The 16,330-nt window shown below is 45.3% G+C and overlaps 1 protein-coding gene across 2 annotated transcripts in view; it reads left to right on the forward strand.

Moving 5' to 3' along the window:
* ttc39c (tetratricopeptide repeat domain 39C) overlaps positions 1–16,330 on the forward strand; it is a 197,899-nt gene that overhangs the window by 89,828 nt on the left and 91,741 nt on the right. For both annotated transcript variants that reach the window (XM_068031091.1, XM_068031092.1), the window contains 2 exons: positions 6,242–6,356; positions 7,340–7,691. In XM_068031091.1, coding sequence (XP_067887192.1) covers positions 6,242–6,356; positions 7,340–7,691 — 467 coding nt within the window. The remainder of the gene's footprint in view (positions 1–6,241; positions 6,357–7,339; positions 7,692–16,330) is intronic.

Consider the following 16,330-nt stretch of genomic DNA (forward strand, 5'->3'; position numbering starts at 1 on the left):
TAACCTACTCAGTTGTATCTAACTACTACGAAGTCATTAAGAACGAAACTGGATGGACCACCTGGTATCGACATAGGCATTGGAAACAACAATGGCAAACTCAGCCCTGTCGATCCTGCAAAATCCTCCTTACTAACATCTGAGGCTTATGCCAAAGTTGGGAGAGCTGTCCCAAAGACTAGTCAAGCAACAGCCTGACATAGATATACTCACCGAATCATGCCACACAATGTCCCAGACACAGCCATCACCATCCCCGGGTATGTCCTGCCTCACCAGCAGAATAGACCAGCGGAGGTGGTGGCACAGTGGTATACAGTAGGGAGGGAGTTGCCCTGCGCGTCCTGAATATTACCACCAGACCCCATGAAGTCTCATGGAATCAGGTCAAACATGGGCAAGGAAACCTCCTCCTGATTACCACCTACCGCACCCCCCCCCCCACCCAGCTGATGAGTCAGTACTCCTCCATATTGAACAGCACTTGGAGGAAGCACTGAGGGTGGCAAGGGCATAGAATGTAGTCTGGGTGGGGACTTCAATGTCCATCGCCAAGAGTGGCTCAGTAGCACCACTACTGACCGAGCTGGTCGTATCCTAAAGGACATAGCTGCTAGACTGGATATGTGGCAGGTGGTGAGGGAACCAACAAGAGGGAAAAACATACTTGACCTCGTCCTCACCAATTTGCCTGCTGCAGATGCATCTGTTCATGACAGTATTGGGAGGAGTGACCACCATACAGTCCTATTATTGACAAGGTCCTGTCTTCACATTGAGGATACCCTCCATCGTGTTGTATGGCACTATCACTGTGCTAAAGGGGATAGATTTCGAACAGATCCAGCAGTGCAAAACTGGACATCTATGTGGGCTGTGGGCCAACAGCAGCAGAATTGTACTCAACCACAATCTGTAACCTCATGGCCCGGCATATCCCCCACTCAACCATTACTATCAAGCCGTGGGATATACCCTGGTTCAATGAAGAGTGCAGGAGGGCATGTCAGGAGCAGCACCAGGCATACCTCCAAAATGAAGTGTCAACCTGGTGAAGCTACAGCCCCGGACTAGCGTGCCAGACAGCGTAAGCAGCATGCGATAGATAGAGCTAAGCGATCCCATAACCAATGGATCATATCTAAAATAAAAGCAAAATACTGCGGATGCTGGAAATCTGAAATAAAAACAAGAAATGCTGGAACCATTCAGCAGGTCTGGCAGCACCTGTGGAAAGAGAAGCAGAGTTAACGTTTCGGGTCAGTGACCCTTCTTCGTAACTTCTTCGGATCATATCTAAGCTCTGCAGACCTGTCACAGTCGTGAATGGTGGTGGACAATTAAACAACTAACTGGAGGAGGTGGCTCCACAAATATCCCAATCCTCAATGATGGGGGAGCCCAACACATCAGTGCAAAAGATAGGCTGAAGCATCTGCAACAATCTTCAGTCAGAAGTGCCGAGTTGGTGATCCATCCCGGCCTCCTCCTGAAGTCCCCAGCATCACAGATGCCAGTCTTCAGCCAATCAGATTCACTCTGTGTGATATCGAGAAATAACTGAAGGCACTGGATAGTGCAAAGGCTATGGGCCCTGACAACATTCTGCTCAAAGTACTGAAGACCTGTGCTCCAGGACTTGCTGTGCCTCTAATCAACAAGCTGTTCCGGTGCAGCTACAATACTGGCATCTACCCGGCAATGCGGAAAATTGCCCAGGTATGCTCTATACACGTAAAGCAGGACTAATCCAACCTGGCCAATTAGCGTTCCATCAGTCTACTCTTGATCATCAGTAAAGCGATGGAAGGTGTTGTCGACAGTGCTGTCAAGCGGCATTTGCTTATAACCGACTCGTGAAGCTCAGTTTGGGTTCCGCTAGGGCCACTCAGCTCCTGACCTCATTACAACCTTAGTTCAAACATGGACAAAAGAGCTGAACTCAAGAGGTGAGATGAGATTGACTGCCCTTGACATCAAGGCAGCATTTGACCGAGTATGGCGTCAGGGAGCCCAAGCAAAACTGAAGTCAATGTAAATCGGGGAAAACTCTCTGCTAGTTGGAGTCATACCTAACACACAGGAAGATGATTGTGGTTGTTGGAGGTCAACCATCTCAGCTTCTGGACATCACTGCAGGAGTTCCTCAGGATAGTGTCCTAGGCCCAACCATCTTCAGCTGCTTCATCAATGACCTTCCCTCTGTCATAAGGTCAGAAGTGGGGATGTTCGCTGGTTGCACAATGTTCAGCACCATTCGCGACTCCTCAGATACTGAAGCAGTCCGTGTAGAAATGCAGCAAGAGCTGGACAATATCCAGGCTTGGGCTGATAAGTAGCATTCGCGCCACACAAGTGCCAGGCAATGACCATCTCCAACAAGAGAGAATCTACTCATCTCCCCTTGACATTCAATGGCATTATGATCGCTGAATTGCCCACGGTCAACATTCTGGGGGTTACCGTTGACCAGAAACTGAACTGTAGTAGCTATATAAATACCATGGCTACAAGAGCAGGTCAGAGGCCAGGTACCCACCTGACTCCCCAAAGCCTGTCCAACATCTACAAGGCACAAGTCAGGAGTGTGATGGAATACTCTCTACTTGCCTGGATGGGTGCAGCTCCATCAACACTCAAGAAACTTGATGCCATCCAGGACAAAGCAGCCCACTTGATTGGTACCCAATCCACAAATGTTTACTCCCTCCACCAGTGACGCATATGGCAGCAGTGTGTATCATCTACAAGGTGCACTGCAGCAATGCACCAAGGCTCCTTAGATAGCACCTTCCAAACCCGCAACCTCTACCATCTAGAAGGACAAGGGTAGCAGATGCATGGAAACACCACCATCTGCAAGTACCCCTCCAAGTCACACACCATCCTGATTTGGAACTATATCATTGTTCCTTCACTATCGCTGGGTCAAAATTCTGGAACTCCCTTCCTAACAGCACTGTGAGTGAACCTAACCAACAAGGACTGCAGCGGTTCAGGAAGGAGGCTCACCACCACCTTCTCAAGGGCAATTAGTAATGGGCAATAAATGCTGGCCTTCCAGCGACACTCGCATACCATGAACGAATAAAAAAAAAAATTCACAATAAAGCTTTTGCTGCCAAGTCTGTACCTGCCTTGGAAGGAGGCATTAAATCGAAGCTTACAGAGATGGCAAGTCAACAAAGAAAATGTCCCACAAATGAACACATTTAATATAACATGGGCTGCAAAAAGTGAAATCGACTACAAATTCTGAACTTGTAAGGTATAAGGAGATTAACGATAATACATTTGTTTAAAGGTGGATGGGAAGAAGCTGAGTCTACTTTTTAATAAATTCGTTCATGGGATGTGGGCGTAGCTGGCTTGGCCAGCATTTATTGCCCATCCCTAATTGCCCTTGAGAAGGTGGTGGTGAGCCGCCGCTTTGAACTGCTGCAGTCCTTGGGGTGTAGGTACCCCCACAGTGCTGTTAGGCAGGGAGTTCCAGGACTTTGACCCAGCGACAGTGAAGGAACCGTGATATTATTCCAAGTCAGGATGTTATGTGACTTGGAGGGGAACATGCACGTGGTGGTGTTCCCATGCATCTGCTGCCCTTGTCTTACTAGGTGGAAGAGTTTGCGGGTTTTGAGGTTGTAGTTGAAGGAGCCTTGGTGAGTTGTAGAATGTACACACTGCTGTCACTGTGCGTTGGTGGTGGAGGGAGTGAATGTTGAAGGTGGTGGATGGGGTGCCAATCGAGTGGGCTGCTTTATCCTGGATGGTGTCGAGCTTCTTGAGTGTTGTTGGAGCTGCATCCATCCAGGCAAGTGGAGAGTATTTCATCAAACTCCTGACTTGTGCCTTGTGCTGATGCAACACATTATACTCTTCGTAATATGTCAGTATGCCTGGTGTTGGATTGGGTATCATCGTTCTGGCTGTGTTAAAAGTGATTTGGAAATGGGAAATGTAGCAACCCAGTTTAAAAAGACCTAATAAAATCCAAAAATGCTGGAGATACAAATTAAATCCATCAGCTGTTGTACCTGTGTGTATTTCAAATGCAGTTTTCAACTTTTCTTTCATTTAAAAAAAAATTCTTGGGGCAATCAGGATAGAATGTGCTCCCTGAGAATTGAAGAAAAGTGAGAACGACGAACGGGCCTCTTTTCCCCACCACCCTCTCTTCGCCACTCCCCCGACACCTGCGCAATTCCCCCACCCTTAAACCACACAAACACATGGTGGAGGCAAGCGAAGAGGGGAAAACAAACTTGCATTTAAGTAAATTTGAAATTCATTAAATTGTACTGCTATCAGCTGCTCCGTGTTGTCAGTGCTATTGGAGCCTCACACTGGGCGACTGAATCCGTGTTCCAACTATTTCAGTGATACTTCATATTCTTATTGGGGGGGTTTGGGGAAAGTGTCACTTTGCCTTGAGCAGATGCAAGGATCCCACTGAATGTCAACCTAACACTCAGTGCAGAACTCTGTCTATGCTTGCTGGCAGCGTTTGGAGTGTGTTTTTAACCTTTCCCATTCATACTTTTAGGTGGAAATGCTGCCACTAAACCTCAGTAATAGGGGTATAAGATTTCATTATCTGTACATCAGCCCCCTTTAGATCCACAATCACAGAATTTTTATACTGCCTGTCATACCTGTGCACTGTTGCTGTGCTTTTCATTCATTTGCTTATTCCTTTTGAAAGTTATGAATTCCACTTCATAATAGGGCTTTCCCTACAGGATTATTTATAAAAGCTGTCTTAACTTCTTCCTTCAGTCTCATGGTGCTAATCTTTAAATTTATGCTCACACCAACCAATTAAGATAGTTTTTCCTAATTACTTCATCAAAGCCTGCTCACCAGGTTCACCTTCAATGCCCTAGTGAAAATAGCCCCATATTCTCAAGCGCGTGTTCTGTTAACCTCATAACTAAATGTAACTAAAGCCTTTTATCCCTGCTACCATTTCACTAACTCACTTTATCCTCTGCAGAAATGCTACATCCTTCCTGAAGAAGGGCACCTGCAACTGGAACACGCTTTTCTAGCTGCAGTCTAACACATGATTTGTACGATGATTCAAAGTTGTTTTTCTGTACTAAAAATGAAAATAAAATTAAACATGCAAATTAAGTAAGAACTTGGTGTTTGATGATAGCAGGTACAACTTTGAAATTAAGAGAAAACTATACATGAATTGACATTACCACTGCTTTTGGACCCATTTGTAAAATTAAAGATCTAATTTTTTTTATTATAAACTTGTCCCTGCCCTTGCCTCAACTCATCTGCTGACACCCTCTGCTGCTGCTGAAACCCTCATCATGCTGCAGGAATCAACTATTCCAATGTTAACTCTGCTTCACTTTCCACAGATGCTGCCAGACCTGCTGAGTATTTCCAGCATTTCTTGTTTTTATTTCAGATTTCCAGCATCCGCAGTATTTTGCTTTTATTATTCGAATGTTCTGGTTGGCCAGCCACCTTGCATTCTCCGTAAACTTGAACTGTGAGGCGTTGGATGTAACTCATTCGTATCCCCTGAAGAATATTACCTGAAATACAAATTTTTAGCACCCGAGTCCTCTGAACTAAGTCCTTATATGTGAACCAGTTTAGTATGGTAGATATTTTCATTTGTATTCTCCTGCATCAGTCAGTGAAATTAATCCTGATACTCTTGCTTGTTAAGGACAAGATTTGATTAGAAAAAAAGAGTCTACCATGAGCTCCCATGTACAAAATAATTGGATAGCAAAAGAATTAATATAGAAGGCTATTCCATGTCTCGAGGTTGAGGTGACACTAAGCTTGGTATATTTATTTATTTTTATTTATTTAGAGATACAGCACTGAAACAGGCCCTTCGACCCACCGAGTCTGTGCCGACCATCAACCACCCATTTATACTAATCCTACATTAATCCCATATTCCTACCACATCCCCACCTTCTCTCAATTCCCCTACCACCTACCTATACTAGGGGCAATTTACAATGGCCAATTTACCTATCAACCTGCAAGTCTTTGACTGTGGGAGGAAACCAGAGCACCCGGTGAAAACCCACGCGGTCACGGAGAACTTGCAAACTCCGCACAGGCTGTACCCAGAATTGAACCCGGACAGGTTTCAGTTTGTTTCTCTGATACCAAAGTTATCTGACGATTGGAGAAAACTGATAATTGGGTCTTTAAACATGTTACGCCATATTAAAATTGTTCATTTCCTTCTATTCAATAGGTTGATATGCAGAGGCCCAGTGCGTTGGATGTTGATAGACTCCAAAGACAAATCATCATTGCAGACTGTCAGGTCTATCTTGCTGTACTTTCCTTTGTGAAGCAGGAACTCTCGGGTATGAGTTCCAGTGCAAGTTTTTATTGTAATGTTTCTGTGTTAAAAGTTATTTAGATATGATTGGGAAAATTTCTATTTGTGATAATTCTCACTAATATGTTTAAAAGGAAAGAATCGTGTACTTTTAATCTTTATTCACTTTTTATTGCTACCTTGAGCTCAGCCGCCTAGTGGCAGTGTTGCCAGTCTGTCTGAGCCAGGGAGGTTTATATGTATTTATTTATATACATATAGCTTGGATGGTCCACTTGTGATTAGTGGAGAGAAGCAGTCTAGGTCACATTCAAGACCATGGGATATAACAACTGGAAAAAATATCCACTGCAACCAGTATAACACATGTTCATAGCATAATTTCAGATAAGGGTGGGTGAGGGATCCTTACCAGTGGCTTCGTTTGTAATTATGGTTCAATCTTGTATTCTGAAATCAAGCTTCAGGAGTTATGAGCGCAGAAATACCTCCAAGTCTTTGGGGTATTAATGGTAATCATTTTCATGGTACCAAATACAATTATACCTCCCTCTGCAGTAGTGTTCACCATCCTTGCCACATTATTAACTAGTCATCACAGAGGGTTGTGAGTCTTTGGAACACTCTTCCTCAAAATACAGTTGAAGCAGAGTCTTTAAATATTTTTAAGGCAGAGGTAGATAGGTTCTTGATAAGCATGGGGGTGAAACGTTATTGGGGGTAGGTGGGAATGTGGATTTGAGGTTACAATCAAATCAACCATGATCTTATTGAATGGCGAAGTAGGCTCGAGGGGCTGAGTGGCCTACTCCTCCTAATTTGTATGTTCATAAACCATATCCCGTGCTTCCGGGAGTTACTAAGTTTCTTTTTAACAAGACTGCTTTTTTTAAAAGACTGCTTTGGCAATTCTGGTCAATTTACTTTGCCACAATTACAGGGGTGAAAAACTAAATTTTTCTTCTGAAAGGTTGACAAAGGCTTTCTTTCTCTTCTTCCAAATTAAAGCATACATTAAAGGTGGATGGATCCTCCGAAAAGCATGGAAAATTTACAATAAGTGTTATGCCGAAATTGATGCTCTACAGATGATGCATAAAAAGAGGTCTCAGGAATCGCTGACGTCTGATCGGGCTAATGATAACCATATTCCTGCTGTATCTTTACACGAAGAGTCACTAAGTAGACTGAAAGGTGCCGTCAGCTTTGGCTATGGGCTTTTCCATCTTTGTATATCAATGGTACCTCCTAACCTGCTGAAAATCATCAACTTGCTGGGGTTTCCTGGAGACCGTCTGCAGGGATTATCTTCCCTAATGTATGCAAGTGAAAGTAAGGACATGAAGGCTCCGTTAGCTACGTGAGTAGGTGTATTAGGTATTTGATTTTTAAACTTTTCGTTGACTGCATCAGATAGCATGATGCATTTGAGTAAATGCACCTCTTGCTGTCATAGCACATCTTTCCTGCTTGTCTTGTGAAAGTTAGTGAAGCAGTTCAGGGGAGGAACATGCTGGATGAGATTGAGGCAGGTCAGCATATTGCTAGTCTTTGATGCGTTCCCATTTTATGTTGGCACAAGTAAATACCATTTGGGGGTGCCAGTCTTGTTTGGGGAAAAAGTGTGCTTTTCTGTCATTTCACAAACTACTTCTGAAATCTCATCGTCATGGAGTCAGCATGATAGAATGGTTACAGCACAGAAGGAAGCTGTTCGGCCTAGCATGTCTGTGCTGGCTTTCTGCAAGAACAACACAATTAATCCCAATCCCCCACCTTTTCCAAGTGGCCCGGCAAATTTTTTGTCCAAGATTGAAGGAGCTAGGGCTAGGGCCTTTCTCATTGAAGCGAAGAAGGATGAGAGGTGACTTGATAGAGGGGTACAAGATGATGAGAGGCATAGATGAGTGGATAGTCAGAGACTTTTTCCCAGGGCGGAAAGGGCTATCACCAGGGGGCATAATTTTAAGGTGATTTGAGGAAGGTTTCGGGGAGATGTCAGAGGTAGGTTCTTTACACAGAGAGTGGTGGGTGCGTGGAATGCGCTGCCAGCGGTGGTAGTAGAAGCAGATACATTAGGGGCATTTAAGCGACTCTTGGATAGGTACATGGATGATAGTAGAATGAAGGGTAGGTAGTTAGTTTGATCCTTGAGCAGATTAAAGGTTCGGCACAACATCGTGGGCCGAAAGGCCTGTACTGTGCTGTACTGTTCTGTGTTCTATACCCATTTCAGGTCTTGACCTTTAATATACCACTCCTTTTGGCCTTGCCCCATGAAATCTTTTGTCATTTGATCTCTCCTGCCTTCCACCCTATCACAAACTATCCCCTTTGTTGTTCTTCCCACTCTCTCACCTTTCAGCTGCGCCAAACCTGTTATGTTTCTGATGAAAGGTTACAGACCTGAAACATTGGGTTGCATTTTACGCGCCCCCGACCCCCAAAGTGGGGGGAGGGGGTATAATGGAGTGGGAGGCTCGGGGAGCCCTTCCCGACCTGCTCCCGCCTCTGCCGCCACTTTACACAAGGCGGCGGCGAAAAATGGCTTGCCTGCCCCAGGTTAATCAAGACCCTTAAGTGGCCAGTTAACGGTGATTTAAGGGCCTCCGCCTGCTGCCACGGGGATTTTACCCTTGATCAGTCAAAAGCAGATGGCTTTCTGACAGCCTGGGGGTGGGGGGTGGGGGGGGCGGTGGTGTGGTGGTGGTGGCCCTCATGATCAGACACCCTGTGCCTGATGGAGGGCTGCCTCCGATGCCCCAACCACCCCCAACACGCCCCCCCTGTCTCCCCAGTCGACCACTCTTGCCTCACTGGGGCCTGATTGATCACCCCCCCGGCGAAGCCCCAAAATTCCTTCCGATGACAGGGTTGCAGTCCCAGCAGTGGCCACCGCTCCCAGTGGCGCTGCTGGGACAGAGAGCTGCCAGTCTGCTGATTGGCTAGCAGCCCAATTAGGCGGGACTTCCTGCCTCAGTGAGGTGGAAGTCCTGCCTCAGACCAATTAAAGGCCTGGGCACCAGAAAATGCAGTCCAGATCCCCAGGCCTGGCGGAGGCGGGTTTGCCACCGACTTTTCAGTCCCGTCTGCTGAGGGCAAAATTCAGCCCATTAACTCTGTTTCTCTCTCTACAGATGCTGCCATACCTGCTGAGTATTTCAAGCATTTTCTGTTTTTATTTCAGATTTCCAGCATCCGCAGTATTTTGCAGTTGTATTTATTTAGAGCCTTTCATAACCTCAGGACATCCCAAATTGCTTTACAGCCAATTCATTACTTTTGAAATGTAGTCACTGTTGTAATATAGGAAACATGGTGGCTAATTTGCGCACAGCAAAGTCCCACAAGCAGCAATGGGCTAATGGCCAGTTAATCACTTTTTTTTATTGATTTTATTATTGGTTGAGTGATAAATATTGGCCAGGACACCAGGGCAGACAGGTTCTCAGTTTAATGTCTTATCCAAAAAGTGGCATCTCCTACAGTGTAACATCCCACAGTACTGTTCCAGAGGCATGACCCAATATTGAACTTAGTAATGATTACACTAGCAATGGAATGTTGACTGAGTAGCTGTTCCATTGCTCTTCATTATATATGAAGAATCAAACTAGAGTGAATTAAGTTGTCTAATCGTTATTTATTAGTCTGGTGCTCAATTATTTTAGAATTGATTATCAGTCTTTAATTTAAAAATTATTCCAGTTCATAGAATCATACAGTGCAGAAAGAGGCCATTCAACCTATTGTGCCTGTGCTGGCGCTTTTGATAGAACTATCACTTCGTCCTACTGCCCTGCTCTTTCCCTACAGCCCTGCAGACTTTTTCTTTTGCAGGTATATATCCAATTCCCTATTTAAAGTTGCTGTTAAATTTGATCCCACCATCCTTGCGGGCACTACATTCCAGATCATCATAACTTGCTGTGTTCAAAAAAAAGATTCTCAGAAAAGAGAAGGGATGGATGAAATAGTTCTTCGAGTCTTGAGTTTCCTTTCCTCTAATTCTGGCATCTTAATCTGTGTGCATCTAAGTTGCTGATTCTTCTCTATGTTTTAAAAATCTATATTGTATCTCTTCATATATTAAGGCGCAGAGCTGGTAATCACAGCTCTGGCTGGCTTATGTAATTGATATTGAGCTCTGTCCTGGTTTATATCATCAATGACCTGCTTATTTTTGGTATGTATTTTTGACTGGGCCAATATCATGAATGAGTTGAGGGTTTCTGCCTCAACTACCTTTCAGGCAGTGAGTTCCAGACCATCACCACCCTCTGGGTGAAGAAGTTTTTCCTCATCTCCCCTCTAATTTTTCTACCAATCACTTTAAATCTATGCCCCCTTGTCACTTACCTCTCTGCTAAGGTGAATTGACCCTTCACCTCCACTCTATCCGGGCCCCTCAAAATTTTGTACATTTCAATCAGATCTCCCTTCAGCCTTCTCTGTTCCAAGGAGAACAACCCCAGCCTATCCAATCTTACTTCATAGTTGCATTTGTCCAGATTGGCAACATCCTCGTAAATCTCCTCTGTACCCTCTCTAGTGCAATTACATCCTTTCTGTAATGAGGTGACCAGAACTGCACACAGTACTCAAGTTGTGGCCTAACCAATGAGTTATACAGTTCCAGCATAACATCCCTGCTCTTGTATTCTATACCTCGGCTAATAAAGGAAAGGATTCCATATGCCTCCTTAACCACCTTTTCGACCTGGCCTGCTACCTTCAGGGATCTGTGGACATTCACTCCAAGGTCCCTTACTTCCTCTACACTTCTCAGTACTTTCCCATTAATTGTGTATTCCTTTGCCTTGTTTGACCTCCCCAAATGCATCACCTCACACTTCTCCAAGTTGAATTCCATTTGCCACTTTTCTGCCCATCTGACCAGACCATCAATATATTCCTGCAGCCTACAGCTATCCTCCTTGCTATCTACCACACGGCTAATCTTTGTGTTGTCCACAGGGTGGTGATTGATGGCAAATGTTCATCCTGGAGTTTAGTTACTAGTGGTGTACCGCAAGGATCTGTTTTGGGGCCACTGCTGTTTGCCATTTTTATAAATGACCTGGAAGAGGGTGTAGAAGGGTGGGTTAGTAAATTTGCGGATGACACTAAGGTCGGTGGAGTTGTGGATAGTGCCGAAGGATGTTGTAGGGTACAGAGGGACATAGATAGGCTGCAGAGCTGGGCTGAGAGATGGCAAATGGAGTTTAATGCGGAAAAGTGTGAGGTGATTCACTTTGGAAGGAGTAACAGGAATGCAGAGTACTGGGCTAATGGGAAGATTCTTGGTAGTGTAGATGATCAGAGAGATCTTGGTGTCCAGGTACATAAATCCCTGAAGGTTGCTACCCAGGTTAATAGGGCTGTTAAGAAGGCATATGGTGTGTTAGCTTTTATTAGTAGGGGGATCGAGTTTTGGAGCCACGAGGTCATGCTGCAGCTGTACAAAACTCTGGTGAGACCGCACCTGGAGTATTGCGTGCAGTTCTGGTCACCGCATTATAGGAAGGATGTGGAAGCTTTGGAAAGGGTGCAGAGGAGATTTACCAGGATGTTGCCTGGTATGGAGGGAAGGTCTTACGAGGAAAGGCTGAGGGGCTTGAGATTGTTTTCGTTGGAGAGAAGGAGGAGAAGAGGTGACTTAATAGAGACATATAAAATAATCAGAGGGTTAGATAGGGTGGATAGTGAGAGTCTTTTTCCTCGGATGGTGATGGCAAACACGAGGGGACATAGCTTTAAGTTGAGGGGTGATAGATATAGGACAGATGTGAGAGGTAGTTTCTTTACACAGAGAGTAGTAGGGGCGTGGAACGCCCTGCCTGCAACAGTAGTAGACTCGCCAACTTTAAGGGCATTTAAGTGGTCATTGGATAGACATATGGATGAAAATGGAATAGTGTAGGTCAGATGGTTTCACAGGTCGGCGCAACATCGAGGGCCGAAGGGCCTGTACTGCGCTGTAATATTCTTTAAAAAAAACGTTTTGATCATGCTCCCTACATTTACATCCAAATTGTTAATATACACCACAAAAAACAGGGGATCCAGTACTGAGCCCTGTGGAACGCCACTGGAAACAGCCCTCCAGTCGCTAAAACAGCAGTCAACAATTACCCTTTGTTTCCTGCCACGGAGTCCATTTTGTATCCACCTTGTTGCATTTCCCTGGCTCCCATGAGATTTTATTTTTTTAACCAGTCTGTCATGTGGGACCTTTTGAAGCGCCTTGCTAAAATCCATGTAGACCACATCAACTGCACTACCCTCATCAATCTTCCTTGTTACTACTTCAAAAAATTCAATCAAGTTGGTCAAACAAGATCTTCCCTTAACAAATCCATGCTGACTGTCCTTGATTAACCTGTGCCTTTTTAAGTGACAGTTTATCCTGTCTCTCAGAATAGATTCCAATAATTTGCCCAATAATATTGTGAAGATTAAATGTAATTGTTCCCAAAAGGATTTCTTTAGTCTAGGGCCTGAAGTTAAACCAAATAACTCAGCACTAGTTAGGAAAACTTGGTGGTATTGGGGGTCTTAACCCAGCTGCTCTCCGGTAGTGAAGTCACTATGTTGGATCAGGGATCCCTACCACCTATGAGCTTTTAAAACCCATGGTCGGTAAGAAACTCAGAACTGTGGATGAGCAGAGAGATTTAGGGGTGCAGGTACAGAAATAACTAAAAACTAGTGGACAAGGTACAAAAAAGCAATTTAAAAGGCTAGGGATGTTGGTGTTATCTCAAGAGTGCTGGATTACAGAGGGTGGAAGTCATGTTACAATTGTATAAAGTTGTGGTTAGACTCTGACGTGACATGAGGAAACTTTTTTTTACGCAGTGAGTTACGATTTGGGACACACTACCTAAAAAGGCAGTGGAATCAGATTCAGTAGTAACTTTGAAAGGGAATTGGATAAATACTTGAAGGGAAATAATTTACAGGGCCATGGGGAAAGAGCAGGGGGAGTGGGATTAATTGGATAGCTCTGCCAAAGAAACGGCAGTCACGATGGACTGATTGGCCTCCTTCTGTGCTGTATCATTCTATGATTGACTAAGGTGTTTCAAACAATGTTCTATATTTTTTATTCATTCATGCGATGTGGGCGTCACTGGCTAGGCCAGCATTTATTGCCCATTCCTAATTGCCCTTGAGAATGTGGTGATGAGCTGCCTTCTTGAACTGCTGCTGTCTATGCAAGTTAGGTACATCCACAGTGCTGTTAGGAAGGGAGTTCCAGGATTTTGACCCAGCAACAGTGAAGGAAAGGCGATATAGTTCCAAGTCAGGATGGTGTGTGGCTTGGAGGGGAACTTGCAGGTGGTGGTGTTCCCATGCATCTGCTGCCCTTTTCCTTCTAGTTGGCACGATTCCTGGCCTCTGACCTGCTCTTGTAGCCACGCTATTTATATGGCTACTCCAGTTCAGTTTCTGGTCAATGGTAATCCCTAGGATGTTGATAGTGGAGGATTCAGCGATCGTAATGCCATTGAATGTCACGGGGAGATGGTTAGATTCCCTTTTGTTGGAGATGGTCACTGCCTGCCACTTGTGTGGCACGAATGCTACTTGCCACTTATCAGCCCAAGCCTGGATATTGTCCAGACCTTGCTGCATTTCTACCTGGACTGCTTCAGTATCTGAGGAGTCGTGAATGGTGCTGAACATTGTGCAACCATCAGTGAACATCCCCACTTCTGACCTTATGATTGAAGGAAGGTCATTGATGAAGCAGCTGAAGATAGTTGGGCCTAGGACACTACCCTGAGGAACCCCTGCAGTGATGTCCTGGAACTGAGATGATTGACCTCCAACCAACCACAACCATCTTCCTTTGCGCTAGGTATGACTCCAACCAGCAGAGAGTTTCCCCCCTGATTCCTATTGACTTCATTTTTGCAAGGGATCCTTGTTGCAATACTCTCTCAAATGCTGCCTTGATGTCAAGTGCAGTCACTCTCACCTCATCTCTTGAGTTCAGCTCTTTTGTCTATGTTTGAACCAAAGCTATAATGAGGTCAGGAGCTGAGTGGCCCTGGCGGAACCCAAACTGAGAGTCACTGAGCAGGTTATTGTTAAGCAAGTGCCGCTTGATTGCACTGTCGATGACACCTTCCATCACTTTGCTGATGATCAAGAGTAGGCTGATGGGCCAGTAATTGGCCAGGTTGGACTTGTCCTGCTTTTTGTACAGGACATACCTGGGCAATTTTTCACATTGCCGGGTAGATGCCAGTGTTGTAGCTGTACTGGAACAGCTTCGCTAGAGGTGTGGCAAGTTCTGGAGCACAGGTCTTCAGTACTATTGCCAGAATATTGTCAGGGCCCATAGCCTTTGCAGTATCCAGTGCCTTCAGTCATTTCTTTATATCATGCGGAGTGAATCGAATTGGCTGAAGTCTGGCATCTGTGATTAGATTAGATTAGATTAGAGATACAGCACTGAAACAGACCCTTCGGCCCACCGAGTCTGTGCCGAATATCAGCCACCCATTTATACTAATCCTACACTAATCCCATATTCCTACCAAACATCCCCACCTGTCCCTATATTTCCCTACCACCTACCTATACTAGTGACAATTTATAATGGCCAATTTACCCATCAACCTGCAAGTCTTTTGGCTTGTGGGAGGAAACCGGAGCACCCGGAGAAAACCCACTGGGGACTTCAGGAGGAGGTCAAGATGGATCATCCACTGAAGATTGTTGCAGATGCTTCAGCCTTATTTTTCGCAATGATGTGCTGGGTTCCCCCATCATTGAGGATGGGGATATTTGTGGAGCCACCTCCTCCAGTTAGTTGTTTAATTGTCCACACCCATTCACGACTGCACGTGGCAGGACTGCAGAGCTTAGATCTGATCCGTTGATTGAGATTGCTTAGCTCTGTCTATCACATGCTGCTTACACAGTTTGGCACGCAAATAGTCCTGTGTTGTAGCTTCACACCTCATTTTGAGGTATGCCTGGTGCTGCTCCTGCCATGTCCTCCTACATTCTTCAGTGAACTAGGGTTGGTCTCCTGGCTTGATGGTAATAGTAGAGTGGGGAATATGCCGGGCCATGAGGTTACAGATTGTGGTTGAGTACAATTCTGCTGCTGCTGATGGCCCACAGCGCCTCATGGATGCCCAGTTTTGCATTGCTAGATCTGTTTGAAATCTATCCAGTTTAGCACAGTGGTAGTGCCACACAACACGACGGAGGGTATCCTCAATGTGAAGGCGGGACTTCACCTCTACAAGGACTGTGCAGTGGTCACTCCTACCAATACTATCATGCACAGATGCATCTGCGACAGGCAGATTGGTGAGGACAAGGTCAAGTATGTTTTTCCCTCTTGTTGGTTCCCTCACCACCTGCCACATACCCAGTCTAGCAGATATGTCCTTTCGGACTCGGCCAGCTTGGTCAGTAGTGGTGCTACCGAGCCACTCTTGGTGATGGATGTTGAAGTCCCCCACCCAGAGAACATTCTGTGCCCTTGCCACCCTCAGTGCTTCCTCCAAGTGGTGATCAACATGGAGGAGTACTGATTCATCAGCTGAGGGTAGGTGGTAATCAGAAGGAGGTTACCTTGCCCATGTTTGATCTGATGCCATGAGACTTCATGGGGCCATGTGTCGATGTTGAGGACTCCCAGGGCAATTCCCTCCCAACTGTATACCACTGTGCCGCCACCTCTGCTGGGTCTATCCTGCCTTTGGGACAGGACATACCCGGGGATGGTGATGGCAGTGTCTGGGACATTGTAAGGTATGATTCTGTGAGTATGACTCTGTCAGGCTGTTGCTTGACTAGTCTGTGGGACAGCTCTCCCAACTTTGGCACAAGCCCTCAGGACTTTGCAGGGTTGACAGGACTGGGTTTGCCGTTTCTGGTGCCTTGGTCAATGCTGGGTGGTCCGTCTGATTTCATTCTTCTTTATTGACTTCGTAGTGGTTAGATACAACTGAGTGGCTTGCTAGTAAC

The sequence above is a fragment of the Heterodontus francisci genome, chromosome 5 (genome assembly GCF_036365525.1).
Source record: "Heterodontus francisci isolate sHetFra1 chromosome 5, sHetFra1.hap1, whole genome shotgun sequence".
NCBI classification, from domain to species: domain Eukaryota; kingdom Metazoa; phylum Chordata; class Chondrichthyes; order Heterodontiformes; family Heterodontidae; genus Heterodontus; species Heterodontus francisci.